At 43.9% G+C, this 14,653-nt stretch overlaps 2 protein-coding genes and 1 long non-coding RNA gene across 4 annotated transcripts; 2 read left to right on the top strand and 1 right to left on the bottom strand.

Moving 5' to 3' along the window:
- The first annotated feature begins 1,108 nt into the window (after nt 1-1,108).
- LOC120677385 lies at nt 1,109-2,179 on the top strand. Its single transcript, XR_005676301.1, has 2 exons — nt 1,109-1,768; nt 1,858-2,179. It is a non-coding gene; the product is annotated as an uncharacterized LOC120677385 (long non-coding RNA).
- An 875-nt stretch (nt 2,180-3,054) lies between these two features.
- On the top strand, nt 3,055-8,599 carry LOC120677360 (YTH domain-containing protein ECT2-like). 2 transcript variants are annotated; one of them, XM_039958509.1, is made up of 10 exons: nt 3,066-3,322; nt 3,625-3,707; nt 4,760-4,833; nt 4,927-5,104; nt 5,443-5,525; nt 5,597-5,909; nt 6,002-6,120; nt 6,608-7,126; nt 7,238-7,450; nt 7,701-8,577. In XM_039958509.1, exons 3-10 carry the CDS (start codon nt 4,765-4,767, stop codon nt 8,040-8,042), a joined length of 1,836 nt encoding a protein of 611 aa, XP_039814443.1. In that variant the 5' UTR covers nt 3,066-3,322; nt 3,625-3,707; nt 4,760-4,764; the 3' UTR covers nt 8,043-8,577. The 2 variants fall into 2 exon arrangements, with proteins under 2 accessions (XP_039814444.1, XP_039814443.1); XM_039958510.1 differs by lacking the exon at nt 3,625-3,707 and having other exon boundaries at nt 3,055-3,322; nt 7,701-8,599.
- A 1,690-nt stretch (nt 8,600-10,289) lies between these two features.
- Nucleotides 10,290-13,908, bottom strand: LOC120677358 (transmembrane 9 superfamily member 9-like). The gene is made up of 7 exons (XM_039958508.1): nt 13,694-13,908; nt 12,743-12,907; nt 12,530-12,639; nt 12,320-12,425; nt 12,100-12,212; nt 11,839-11,992; nt 10,290-11,712 (listed from the first exon to the last, which is right to left on the bottom strand). Exons 1-7 carry the CDS (start codon nt 13,814-13,816, stop codon nt 10,555-10,557), a joined length of 1,929 nt encoding a protein of 642 aa, XP_039814442.1. The 5' UTR covers nt 13,817-13,908; the 3' UTR covers nt 10,290-10,554.
- Nucleotides 13,909-14,653: the final 745 nt, after the last annotated feature.

Raw genomic sequence — 14,653 nt, 5'->3', positions numbered from 1 at the left:
TGCGGGTTGTCGGGGGTATCGGGCTTATCGGGCCGTTGGAATGAATTAGTGGGCCGAAACGAAAAATAGGCCTCGACCTGAATGTGAGACTTGCGGCAAGCCGCCAATGGTCACCAAACTATTTTTGTACCCCTAAAAAAACCAAATTATTTTTGTTAAATGCGCCGACATAAATCACTCCAGACCCGCCATACCATATGAAAACAAAACCACACCGCCTCATCAAAAATACGAGGGTACATTCATGTCGGGACTTTTTTGTGATGCAGTGAAGAACAATGGACTATGGATTTATTTCATGAGGGGACGAAAGAATGGGTGGTTTGCGGGTTCATTGCATAGAAATTTGAGGTTATTTTTGTGAAATACTGGTACCAAAGATGAACCCGGGGTTGATTTTAGAAAAATCTATGAGGTTTTCCAAAAAAATAATAATACCGAGAGTGGATCTTTGATTGCGGGTTGATTTAAATGAAGCTCGAATGAGTTTGTGAATAAAATATATGAACTCTTCTGTACTGCAGGTTGATTTCTACTAAATATCAGAATATTTATGTAAAATTCCGATGCATGATCTGGATCATCCACGTGCCTGATCCAACGAACGGGAAATACAGGCGGCGTGGTCAGCTTCACTACTGGCTATCCTTGGGTTCGTGAATCGTAGTAACAGATGCGATCTATACCTAGATCAAGGGGCGGAAAGATAAGGTTACTCGAAACTAAGTGCATCTAGCGTGGCTTTCATCTTGGATGGATCTTGACTTGACTTGCATGATTGTACACTACTTGCCCGGCTAACATCTTACTTCTATTAGAGCATCTCCAGCAGTTTGGCAAATTGAGTTGGCATCATTGATTTTTGGCAAAAACGTTAAAAATACTCCTCCAACAGTTTGACAAAATACTTGGCATTTTTTGGCAACTTGGGAAAAACCAGCCTCCAGCGCGTAAATATATACGCGCGCGGCGCGCGGTTGACATCGTGGTTTCTAGTCAGGTGGGAGGGTGAAAAAAAAATAACAGAGAAGGGTTCCTGATTTAAGTTTTCAAGAGGTGGAAGGGCATAAATATAATTTTGTTTCTCTCAGGGTTCCTGATGTAAGAGCATCTCCAAGAGTTTGCCATCTCTACTTAGCATCCATCTTTTTTTGGCAAATCAAAAAAAAAAAGCCTCCAACATTTTAGCATCCACCTTGGCAAATTTAGAAACTTGGCAAATCTCACCCCCTCCGCGTGCAAATATACGCGCTCTCGGCAACTTGGCATCGGCATCTCTGCGACGGAACAGCGCGCGCGAAGGCCCGTCGCCCTCCTTCTCCCGCGCCCGCGAAGGCCCGTCGCCCTCCTTCTCCCGTGCGCGAAGGCCCGTCGCCCTCCTTCTCCCGCGCGTGCGCCCGTCGGTCTCCTTCTCCTTCTCTGCTAGAGTTCAGGTATGTCTCCTGCTCCTCCTTCCGCCCCCTGCATGCAAAATCTACAGGGGGCAAACGTCGTAGCCGGACTCTCCTCTTCAATCTGTTGCTGTGTTCTTCTAGATTCGAAGGAAAAATTGTATCTGCCCTATGGGAACCTGATCTTGCCGTCTCCAGCAAGGCGTGCACGCCGGCAAACAATGGTAGGGCAGGGGAGCCCTCTCGACGAGCCCCTCCTCGCTCCGGCAATGACGGCGGCGAGGATGCCACGAGCATGGAGGCGCAGCACCTCCTCCGTCGCGACAAGGGAGCCTCCTTCTCCCGGAGCTGCTTCAACCTCAGCAACGTGATCTCAGGTACGCGCCCACCGATCGATGTTCTTGATTCGCTCATGAATCGCAACGCAGATTGATTTTCCCCCCTTCCCCAACGCGATTCCTTCCAGGCATCTGCGTTCTGTCCGTGCCCTCCGCGCTGGCGCAGGGCGGCTGGAGTCCGGCGGCGGCTAATCAGGCGACGGGGCAACGGGAGGAACGGCGCGCGACGGAACGACGACGGGATGTGAAGCGGCAGTAGTTGATCCGGACCCAGTAGCTGAGCATATGTGGGCCTGTTTTTTAATTTTACCAAGTCTAAATGGCAAACTCTTGGAGATAGTCTTGTTTTTATCTTGGCATATATTTTAGCAAGTTGCCAAATCACCAATTTTGCCAAGTTAATTTTAGCAAACTCTTGGAGATGCTCTAAATTAGATCTGGATTTGGCAAGTGAATTATGCCAAACTGTTGGAGATAAGCTCTTTTTTTACTTGGCATATTTTATTAGAAGTAGACAAAACATAAGATATGCCAAGTAAAATATGGCAAACTCTTGGAGATGCTCTTAGACTTGGCGATTATTAATTTACTAGTAAATTCATTCATTCGACGTCCGAATCGTGATCCAACTTAATAGCTGTTCAAGGAAAAAAATGATGTTACTTAACACTCACCACGTGATTTCAGATCTTGCGGGTATTGGTTTTGGACGGCAAATCCACACTAGTTCCAAATGCACTCTCGTACTCGGTACTATAGCACCGTGATTTGTGAATTATGGTTCATGTGTTTACGCCTTGACAGTAGCATGTGCACGAGATAAAAAGAACAAATTTTGGTTTACTCATTAGGCATGAATACGGACCAGATATGTTGAACATGGGGTTCATTATAAATGCTTTATCATGTCTCTCTTTTCAAAATCCTAGACCGACCTATTTATAAATAATGCTGTTTCGGGAAAGAAAATCTATCTATAGATAATAATCAAGAATCAAATTTTATTTTACATTTCTGTGATTTCGTATGCATATATATATATTCCAGCTAAGATCGTACATGTGCTAGTTCCAAATTTGAGATCATACATGTGCTAGTTCCGAATTTGTTAAACGTTTTGTTGATTCATTCATGGTTATACTTGGACTAGTGCAGTGAAAAGAAAATTAGAAAAAAAAAATGCAAGAATAATCTTTGGTTTATTGTGGGATGTACGTTATATGGAATGATAAGGTGAAGCTGAGTTTTTGTATTGCAAATAAATGCTCTCTCTCTCTCCAAAATCCAAATCCAAACGCCACCTATATATAAATAATAACTAGGAATTAAAAAAACCGCGCAATGGAGAGAAAAAAGGTCCCGTCGCCTCTGGACGCCTCCCTCTATCTATCCCCTCTCCTCTCATCAGATCACGAGCCACAGACAGGTGTGGGATCCCGATCCGGTCGCTAGATCCGCCGGCCTCCGCGCCGATCCGGGCGTCCTTCCACCGCTCCTCCTCCCCCTCCTATCGCAGTATAGGCGCGCCCTCCCTGGAGCGGAGCGGAGATCCCTCCCAGCCCCGACCGATCGGCTCCTTCCTTGTTATTGCCGGTATGTACGGGAGCTGTAGCTCGCTTTGATCGCTTGTCCGTTTCTCGCACCATCTTATTGTTATGGTTTGATTGGATCACCTTCCAAATCCAAACTCCTTCTTCTTCGATTCGATCCATCCGGTTTGTCGCCGATTTGCCCCACCGTGTCACTGTGCGTGCGTAAGATCTTGTGCGAATTCGGGTTCAGGCGTTGCCAATGTTGTGGTTTCGAGTCACGGAATAAATTGGTCTTGGAATCACGAGTCTGCAATTGAGTCGACCGGGCGTCTTGCTTGACATGGTGTGCACTCCTGATTCCAGCAGCCAAGGCCCGGCGGAATCGCCCAAGCTTCCGCTTCACGCATTGCGAGTCCTTTTTGTTAGGAGCAACGGGACTTTTACAGGTTCGTACGCTTTGGGTGCGCGTATCTATCAATGTCACGTTTAACTGGTTGTGTACGGTGTGCAAAGTGTCACGTCTATTGCTTTTCGTAGCGATGCACAGTCAATTCGGGTGGGTCGGACGTGATTGTAGATGTCTGAACGGGCTTTACAAGCAATTAGGCATATGCCAGGACCAGGAGTGTACGTCATGTTAATGGTTGGTGCGGAGGGTTGCGGCAGGATGTCCATCACAGTCATGAGGCTAGATTTTTCTGGAGAGGACTTAGTTGTGATCTGGTCTTGTTTTGACTGATCATAGGATTTGTGTGTATGCATCTTAGGCCTTGTTTAGATCTTTACTCATAAACCCGTAAACGCAAAAAAAAACGTCATATCAAATGTTTTGACACATGTATGGAGTACTAAATGAAGTTATTTACAAACTTTTTTGCATGGATGGGCTGTAAATCGCGAGACAAATCTAATGAGCCTACTTAATTCATGATTTGCAACAGTGATGCTACAGTACTCATCCGCTAATTATAGATTAATCATGGATTAATTAGCATCATTAGATTCGTCTCGCGATTTACAACCCATCTGTGCAAAAAAATTTGTAAATAGACTTCATTTAGTACTTCAAATTAGCAAGATTCCATTGCAAAATTTTTTTGCGTTGGAACTAAACACAGCCTTAACTTCAAAGTCATAACCATGTAGGTTAAACTGCCAAGTACTATGTGCAACAAAGCATGGGAATTTTGCCTGCCGGTGATTGCAACTTCTTGTGCATGCTTTTGTCTACGATCAACGTGTCTGCTTAGAAATTAAATGCAGTGTGCATTGCGTGTAGGATCACATGGTATCTGGATGCAAATATGCTGTGGAAGCAATTATCCTTTTTTTTGCTACTTAAATAAGTAGAGATTAGTCTTACTTCATATAGATCTGTGGCATAGAGATTTTTTTATTTGAAATTGGTAGGGCCAGAGCAAGGGTATCTAGGTAGCAGCAATATAATTTACTCTGCTTAGCATTGGATATCCTCACTTGCTGAACCTTGTTGGTTCAGGCTCCATGGACAAGCAGGAGCCAATAGCTGATGTCGAACAAAAGATTGGTCTCACTGAGAAGCCTAAAGAGCAGGTAATTACTTTATTACCATTTAAGAGATTTTTAATACATTGCTTTTACGTTTTGTTTACATTGTTTGCTGACTGTGTCAACCTTCTATCTCAGCCTGTTCCCAGTAAGGATGAGAAAGCAACTTTGCCCCCAATTTCAGTTGATTCAAATGTTATCAATATACCATGTGAAGGCCAAACCCAAGCTGGCACGTCCAACATAGATGGGGACCATAATACTGCATATCCACACAACTTTTATGCTTCTCAGGCGCAGCCATTCTATTACCAAGGTCAGCTTGCTTATAGGCCTCTCTTCACACTTTGCGTAATGTCTCCATTCTTTGTTACAGAGCATGGGCTTATGCATTGCCCTGTATAGTTTGAAATAATAACCTAGGGAGACATAAATCAAAAGTTTGATATGTACTAGGAGGTGCTCTTGATGTCTTTGTCTATGAAACTGCCTATGTTTGTCAGGAATACATTAATAGAATATGTAAACCTGTTTTTGCGGTGGACTCGTTTGAATCACTTATTTTGTTTTATTCAATATTGTAGAGTTTGCAGCTCTCATCGCAATTGATGGATGTTTGTTGGATTCATAACATAGTTAACCCTCTATGAGCAGGCTCAGGATATGAAAACTCTCCACAAGAATGGGACACATATCCTCCTTACATGAGTGTCGAAGGATTGGAAGTGGGTCCAACAGTAAGTAGAAAAAAAATCCTTTGTTAAAATTTTTCCAAAGAGCACTTCTCTAAATTTGTTTTTTCTTGAAGGTTGTGTACAATGAGGACCCTTCATTGATGTTCCATGGTGGCTATGGATATGACCCATATGCTCATTATTCTCCTATTACAACACCTGTACCGACTGCTGTTAGTGGAGATGGTCAGCTCTACTCCCCTCAGCAGTTCTCCTTCTCGGCTCCTTACTACCAGCAGTCAGTACCACCTGGCATGCCATATTTAAGCTCTCCTACTCCAATATCACAGGGTGAGACAATGATGCCGATTGACCCAACACAAGGAGGTTTTATTGCTGATACTCATACTCTGAGTCCGAACAGCTTCCTTTTTGGCTCAAGACCTGGTTATTATCTAACTTTGTGCTTTGTTCAGTTGATTTAGGTCTTGTGTTCTAGGTGAGACCTTAACTTTGTGCCCTTTGATTATATCTTTCAGAATGGTTCAGATCTTCAGAAGGAACTGGCTCATTTCCATCACCTGCAGCTTCACCTCAACCTGCTGGTGGTGTTTCAGGAGCCTTTGGCCAAAGCAACTTTCCAATGGCTTCAGGAATGGTATTGTCTCCACATTGCTCACCGTATGTTTATCTTCCCTCGAATATGACTTTAGAAATTCATGGATACAGCTTTTTGCACAATTTACTATCTCTCATGGGAACCTTGGGGTTAGCTTTTCACTTCAGAAACAAATCTTAGCTTCACTAAATCCACGAAGAACAATGTAAAACCTACCCTTCAGTATATACCAGTTAGTGCCTTTTCATATTCATTGTTTTATGTCTGTAGTTGATTTTTAAACTCAGACTTGATTGTAGTCACCAGCTGCAACTCAAATTCTGCTCTTGCCTGCATCCACCTGTCACTGCTTTGGGGGTTACTCACAATTACCTGGAATTCCAAGTTGTTGTTTTTATGGTGATGCTTATGATATGTTCAGAAAGACTGGAAAATCAATTTCGACAGGAATGTATTTCTCTGCATGATTGAATTTGCTTGCTTTTAGATCTGCCTTCTGATATTTATTTGGTTCCCTCGATTTCAGCCATCATCTCACCAGAAGCCCTTTTACGGTTTCGGATCCCCAGCTGACTCCTACGGACGGGGTTTCTCTCATGGTGGGATGTTCCCACAGGCCAGTAATTGTGGGGGATCCTTCCCTGGCTTTGGCGTTAATGGTAGAAGTTCCATCTACATCGAGAAAGGGCGCAGAAGAGGAAGGGGTAATGCCCTTATTTGCAGCTACTATGGCCCGGTCGACTTTCTCAATGAGCAGAGTCGGGGTCCGCGCGCTACTAAGCCTAAGAAGCAACCAGAGGGTGACAGTAAGGATGAGAAGCCTTCTACAGGAGTTGGTCGTGAGTTGTACAATAGGCCTGACTTTGTTACAGAGTACACAAATGCCAGATTTTTCATCATAAAGTCGTACAGTGAAGATAATGTGCACAAGAGTGTCAAATATGGTGTTTGGGCTAGCACCACAAATGGAAACAAGAAACTGGACTCAGCTTATTGTGAAGCTAAGGAGAAGGAAGAGCACTGCCCCATTTTTCTGTTGTTTTCGGTAACTAAAGCATCATCTTACTTATTGTTATGTTTGAGACAGTCAGTCTTTTTTTACTTCCCATCTTGTTATTTTGGGCTAACAATGAAAAATTGGTACAAAAATATACAGGTGAATGCTAGTGCACAATTCTGTGGTGTTGCTGAGATGATCGGTCCAGTGGACTTTGAGAAGAGTGTGGATTACTGGCAGCAAGATAAGTGGACTGGTCAGTTTCCTGTTAAGTGGCACATAGTGAAGGATGTCCCCAATAATCTCTTCCGCCATATAATTCTTGAAAACAATGACAATAAACCTGTAACGAATAGCCGAGACACACAGGAGGTACTTGGATCTCTCTCTCTCTCTCTCCATTTGCTTAATTTGCATTTTTATTCTTGTTGTACATAGCTCTCCTTTTTTCATGAGATACATATCGCGTACTAGACTACTAGCTAGGATGTGTCATTCATGCTTCCATTTCAGCTGTTAATGTTCTGTGCCATTGTTTTTCATTTTACTTTCATACTGAAATTTGACTACATTAATGCATTGCCTATTTAGTGACACCTGTGCTTGTTTGAGCCTATTGTAGGTGAAACTAGAGCAAGGACTGGAGATGCTGAAGATCTTTAAGAACCATGATGATGGTGCGTCAATCCTTGATGATTTTGACTTTTATGAGGAGCGTGAGAAAGTGCTGCAGGAAAATAAGGCACGGCTGCATCAGCAACATATATCCACTTCTATTGCTGTTGAACCCAAGAAGCCCTTGACTGTGCCTACTGACCTTGTGGGGCATATCACCAAGAGTTTTGCTCAGGCTGTGCGGCTTGGTGAGTCCAAGACCGTAAGCCCTTCGTCTGAGAAAGCATCTGGGGTTGATCCGTCTATTTCTGCAAAGCCAGTCGAAATTAAGCAGAGTGGTTTGTCATAGGGACTCTTGATCGATGCGGTTGGGCTGCACTCGAAATATCATCCATATGCTTCCTGATCAAAATGTTGGGGGCTGCACATACAGGGATGTTGGTGCTGAAAACTAAGACATTGGTGAAGATGGCTTCATGCACTTTTGGTCAAGCAATCATGTACACTAGGATAGATCTTTGCCAACCATGGATGGAAGTTTAGTTTCTTCAATTGTTTCTCCTTCCCCCCTCCTTACCAACTGTTTCTCACCTTCTCTTTGCATCATATGATGATTCCTTAGTGGCTAGCCTTAAGGAGAGCTGCAGTTTTTGTGCAAGCCTCTCTAAGTTCCCTGTCCAATCGCATATGAATGAGGCCATTTTGCTTATTATTAAGTAAAATCCCTCGTTTATCTACTGTTCTATTACTGTTTTATCTTTCTTTTTTCTTTCCTTGGGTAATGTCTGAGCAGGACACCTCTGTCAGTTCCTATGTAAGCAAACATAAACGCTATCCAAGTGACCTGGTTGTGATAACTACCGTAGTAATGATTGAATAAGCAAGCATATATGCATGTTAGCTGGGGGGGGGGGGGGGGGGGGATTTGTTGTCATGTGCTCCTGTGATTTATGGCTGCGAGGTTTACATGTTTGTGAGCTGTCATGACAGGATTTGAAATTTGCGCTTGCTATGATCTGGCAGCGAATGAAGGGCATAGTTTTAAGCTAATATAAAGACCCTTAGCAGTTCATTTTGTGATATGATCTGGAGCTGGCGTCGAAAATCAAGTCATTTCACGATCTGTTGCGATTTTTGGTCGTATATGAATATCCGGCCGGCCCTTGCATAGGCTCACCGGTCACCGGCGGTAGAGAGTTTTAAAATTCAATTTAGATTATCTGAGAGTTTAAAAAAATTGGACTCTAATCTTTTCATAGTCCTATTTTTAAAACTCAAATATTCACAAATGATAGTAGTCCTATTTAATATTGATAACGGCCATGGCAATAAATAGCACCAGCAATGAGAAGATTTTAGCAAAGACATTGGAGGACTAGCAAAAAATCTTGTGTTGCATTAATTAGATGATAAGCAAGATTGTTTTTTGTTGTTCATTGTGTCAAGGTGAAATATGACTATCAGTAGAGAACAGAACAGAGGGAGTACAATTTTAAGCTAAAAGTGTATAAGAATTAATTTGGATTGTGAAGAGGTTATTAGAGCTATGAACTGTTACAACCCTTATGTCCATTACACAGAAATCGCCCGGCCTGGCGCAGCCGGCTGCTGCTCTGCCTTTTTGGGCGGAGCAGCGGCTCACCGGAGAGGGCGCCGCGCCGTGGATCGTGGTGGGCAACGGCGCTTGAGCGCCCAGAGCCAGAGGGGCGTGGAAAGGGTCAAGCTGTCCTGGAGCGCGTTGATCGCAGCCGTGAACGTCTGATCTGAGGGTTGTTCGGCACCCCGTGGGTGGACGGTATTTCGTTTACCGTCCACCCTCTCTGGACGGTAACTGCAACGACTACCACCCTCTGTTCGAGTATTGCCGCGGCCAGGCCGACGCCGTGATCGAACGGTGGCGGTGGCGGAGAACCACGACGCCGGAGTGCCTCGAGAACTTGGCAAAGGCGGTGGCGGAAGTGTGGGCGCCGGCGGCAACCTGGAGGTCCGCCCGCACCGGCTACTGCCACGCGTGCTGGCGCGGTCGACGACGGCGCGCCCGGTGCCTCGCGCTGCGCAGCCTGCCCGCGCGCCATCCTCCGCGGGATGGTCGACCGGTTCGCCACGCACGGCGGCTCGGGCAGGTACACCCGGCAATGTAGCATTCAGATCGCGGAGATCAACCAACCATCTCTGCATATATGTAGTAACGAAAAGCTAGTCTGAAGCAATTTGGGAGGATTATTATGAGGAGATGGACAAGAGTTCTGAACGCAAAAATTTCTTGATGAAACCAAGCACGACATCAACAGGGACCTTTTCAGCATCGTGGTCCGCCGCTTGCTAAGTTCAACTCTCACTGCCTGGCTTTGTTTGGAAAGACAAAACTATTAGCATACATTACCTCTATATCAGGATCGTTACATCAACTGGCTATGTATCAAACATGCCTCAGTTTCTTAAACAATACCACTAAGCATCTCTAGCTCAGGAGAAATGACCAAACGGAACACATTCTTCTAAAAAGAGCAATGTTCTTATCATAATTTCAGAACAATTGATCTTCTGAGTGGCAACCAGGACCATGTGTTCCGTGAACCACGCAAACGAGGAGTCATGCAGAGGTAGAAAGAGATTACAGATGCTTATGAATGAGTATAAATTTATACAGTAGTTTGTAATAATACAAGGGAAAAAAATGCTCCATATGAAACTGACAGTAGTGTCCTATACTCCCGTCCTTACATAACTCCATAGTGACGATGTATGTCATCTTCATCTCTGAACCACAGTGGACATAAATTGTTTATGCTGTTAACACCTAAAATACAGTTTTCATGATAACCGCACAGCAAACTCTCTGCAGTCTCATGTCAGCAAACCTAGTCGATCTTCACAGATGAGTATATCAATCTCGTGAACCAGAAGCAGGCGCAGAACCCGATTGTACCGGTGAGCACACAGAACGCAAACGAGGCCAGAAGCATGTAGCCAAAGTACAGTATGCCTGACACCAGTTTGGTGATCTGCAGCTTTGTGAAGAAGTAGAACCCGGCATACAGGAAGAGGTAGATTGCAGATGATCCCGAGGTGAGATAGGACCTCCACCACCAGTTATAGTCCTCACTGCACAGTTGGAAATAGCACAGCACGATCGTAATCTCAGCACAGGTGATGATGAGGATAATGAACACCAGGAAAAGGAAGCCAAAGATGTAGTAGAACTGGTGAAGCCAAATTGACGTGAGGATGAAGAAGAGCTCAATGAAGACTGCCCCAAATGGAAGAATGCCACCAATAAGAATGGTGAAGGCAGGGTTCATGTACCAAGCCTGCTCAGGGACCTGTCTTGGGATCTTGTTAGTCTTCACTGGAGCCTCAATGGCAGGTTGCTTGAAGCCCAGATAGCTACCAACAAATACAAGAGGAACAGAGATACCAAACCAAAGGAGAACCAAGGCAAACATCGTGGTGAAAGGAACAGCACCAGACGACTTCTCCCCCCATATAAGAGCATTCAGGATGAAGAAAATACCGAAAGCAATACCGGGGAACAGGAAAGCAGTCTTTAGGGTGATACTCTTCCACTCTGATCCTTTAAACATCTTATAGAAGCGTGAAGAAGCATACCCAGCAAACAATCCCATCAGGACCCAAGTGAGCAGCATGGCAGTCATCAGCCCTCCTCGGTTTGATGGCGAAAGGAATCCCAGAACAGCGAAAATCATGGTTACTAGCAGCATACCAAAGAACTGAACACCAGTCCCAACGCAGACACAGAGTAAGTCGGAGTTTACAGGAGGGCGGAACACATCTCCATGAACAAGCTTCCATCCTGTCTCCTCCTGGGCTTCTTCTTCAGTTTCAAGCTGGTTGTACCTGGAGATATCTCTATACAGAGTGCGGAGCATAATCATGGCCACCATCCCAGATAAGAAGAGTACGATCATGAGAGAGTTCACAATGGAAAACCAGTGAATTTGATCATCTGTCATTAACAGGTAGGTGTCCCAGCGAGAAGCCCACTTGACATCACTCTCCTGTAAAGAAATGTCAGGCAAATCAGAGAATGTTAAAAATGGACTCAACATTAGAATGTATTATTAACTATTAATGAATGAAGTTATACTATAAAAGAGAAGAAGAAAAGCCGTAAGAAACATTACCTCAAAGCCTACATCATAGGTAAATATGATTTCCTTTCCAGCTTCAACCTCCTGAGGAGTATCTGAGTTTGTCACAAGCTTGCTGGCATGAGGATCACACGTGATCAAACGAGTGTTTTTATCATTCCATTGGCCTTCAAACTGATGGTTGATGCTGGCACCAGAAGTATAAGAAAAATACACAAGGGGGTGAACAAAATAGGGTCAGCACGTTACAGATGTCAAACAAATAAAATATGGCAAGAATAATTTAAAACAAACCTGAATGGTTTGACCTCAAATCCAACAATCCTAGAGAGTTCTGTAGTTTCATCCTTGTGGTATTTAACTAAAAATGTCAAGTGGTTGTGGATAAAGACCTTCTCTTCCTTGCTCTATAACATATATATTTTCAAATAAGGTAACTGCACCCACTCGAAAAAAATTAGAGAGACCTACTGACTGTTGAAACTAAAACAATCAGCTGAGCACATAAACTTACACCAGCATACTGGCCCTTGACACCAACATGATATCCACCCTGATAAACAACAGCATCCCTATCCTGCCATGCGATAGGAACAACTAGCGGGAGGTTGTCAAGAATCCTGTGAAGACATTTGCGTCATGTAACTCCAGCATTTTTATCATGCAATCAAAATTACAGTTTCACATATAAAACACATTACAGTGTCACATATAAAATACATACATGTTCACCCGATATTCATCACCTATCTTTTCTTTGAGCTCCTTTGCTTGTTTATCATCAATTGATGCTCTGCAGACAATCTGGCACATCTTGGGTTCCCTCATCTCAAACTACAGCCCCCCCAAAAAACAATAAACGACACTCATTGATTTGGTACATTACAAATTATAAAAGTGAATGTGAATACATGTCAAACACGAAACGTGTACTAACCACATAAGGGGAGTTCTCAATGCGATCACCGCGAAGAACTTCTCCAAGATTCTCTGCGCTGTCAACTATCGTGTCCGGCTTGCAGAAAGGAAGAGAGTAATAGGAGTAGGGAAGTTGTGTCTTTGTGGATGTCAGCTTGTTCACCTTCACCAAAAGTGGATCTTTCTGCAGACAATTATGTATGTACGGGTCAGAGCAAACATGCAATACATATCCCAGGCAAAGGCTACAAATCAAGAGGTGAATGTAAAGATCTGGTTATAACAGGGATAGATTATTTTTTGCCCCATAACTCAAAAGATCTTAACACACCATTTGATACTTGCTTCCATATGTAGCACATACATGCTCAATATTTGAGGTTTCAAAAATTCTGGATCGTCAAATAATTCATCTGAAGTAGAAGTAGATTTAGCTAGAGTGCATGCATGGACATATAAATGACCGTGACACACTTATCTCTTATAGTTGTTGAACAGCAGAAACAGAAACAGAAACAAAAAAGGTTCGGGGGTACAAAGTCTTTAAGTTGAAGAAAACACCACCTGAAGCTGCTAAATTGAAACCATAAGCATCATGTACAATGAATGAAGCATGTGACTTCACAATCTGGTATCAATTGGACAGACCAGGCATTTTGAATACAAGTGGGTACATACATTATAGAGTACTCACAGCAGGGTTCAGTTTCAGTGCTATTAACGTTGAAAGGATACTCAACGTTTTTGCCTCAGCTAAGAGATTTGAAACAAGGGACCTAGCCAAATGCAATTCGTGAGACTAGCCTACTCTCCACTCCACAGAAGTAACAGCCAGCAGAGGAAGCCTAGATCCCGAAAGGAAACAGGCAGCCGAAACCAACGCGGCACGCTGGATCCGGCCGTCGAGACCCGGCGCGGAAGGAACGTAGAGAAGCACTAGGAGGTGAGGGGGAGGAGAAGGGAGCGGGACCTTGTGGAAGTCGTTGGGCGCGACGCCGGGGAGGTAGAATGCGGAGGCCGGCGCGGCGGCGAGGAGCCCGAGCGCGAGCGCGAGTGCCGCCGCGGCCCGGCGGAGCATCGCCGGCGGCCGCATGGGCGGGAGGCTGGTGGGCTCGGCGGATCCGAGGCGCTCCCTCCCTGTGGCTAGTGGCTACAGGAGGAAGACGAGAGTCCCGCACCTCACTGTCGCTGGGCCCCACCTCCTCTGAACTCCAAGCCACTTGTGGGACCATCGAATCGAATATGGGCTTTGCGTGTTTACTTAGATGGGCTTGTTCTCTCGGCCCGCGCGTTTGCCCACGACGAGGAGGCTATATATATCAGATGGATTCGGATGTCTATTCGAATCTCAGATTTTTGGTCATTTTTCTTCGATTATGGACAAATAAGATATAAAATTTACTATGTAAATTCATAGCCTTGTATTTAACATTGATCTTGTAAAGATTCATAAAAACTAAACCTCAAATTTATTATATATATTCTCAAATAATAGATATAAAAATTCGAATACGGATCGGATACGGATACGAATCTTTTTTCACCTTTTTAATTGTAGGGAGCAAATAATACATAAAAAAATTTATAAAATTTTTTATTCTTATGTGTAATAATATGCTTGATAATATAAAAAAAGATTAGCATAAAATTTTAAACATATCTATTTTAAAATATCAAATTTGTTCTAAGAATTCGGATGTTTAGATCCATCCCTAATAAATATCACTCGCACGATAGCCCTTTATCCATTGCCGGAAGACCGTGGATTATATTAATTTCGCAGACGCAGTGGTTCTCTCTTGCATCGACTCTGTTACTATCTTCTCTTTCTTTCATTCAGTTCATCTCCCAAACCACGCCCTGCGCGCTCGATCCAGCATAAATGGGTTCAATTTCGATGGGATAATCTTGATTTGGGCGCAGCGAACTC

Source organism: Panicum virgatum, chromosome 6N (genome assembly GCF_016808335.1).
Source record: "Panicum virgatum strain AP13 chromosome 6N, P.virgatum_v5, whole genome shotgun sequence".
Lineage (NCBI taxonomy): Eukaryota > Viridiplantae > Streptophyta > Magnoliopsida > Poales > Poaceae > Panicum > Panicum virgatum.
This window is presented reverse-complemented; position numbering and strand designations above follow the sequence as displayed.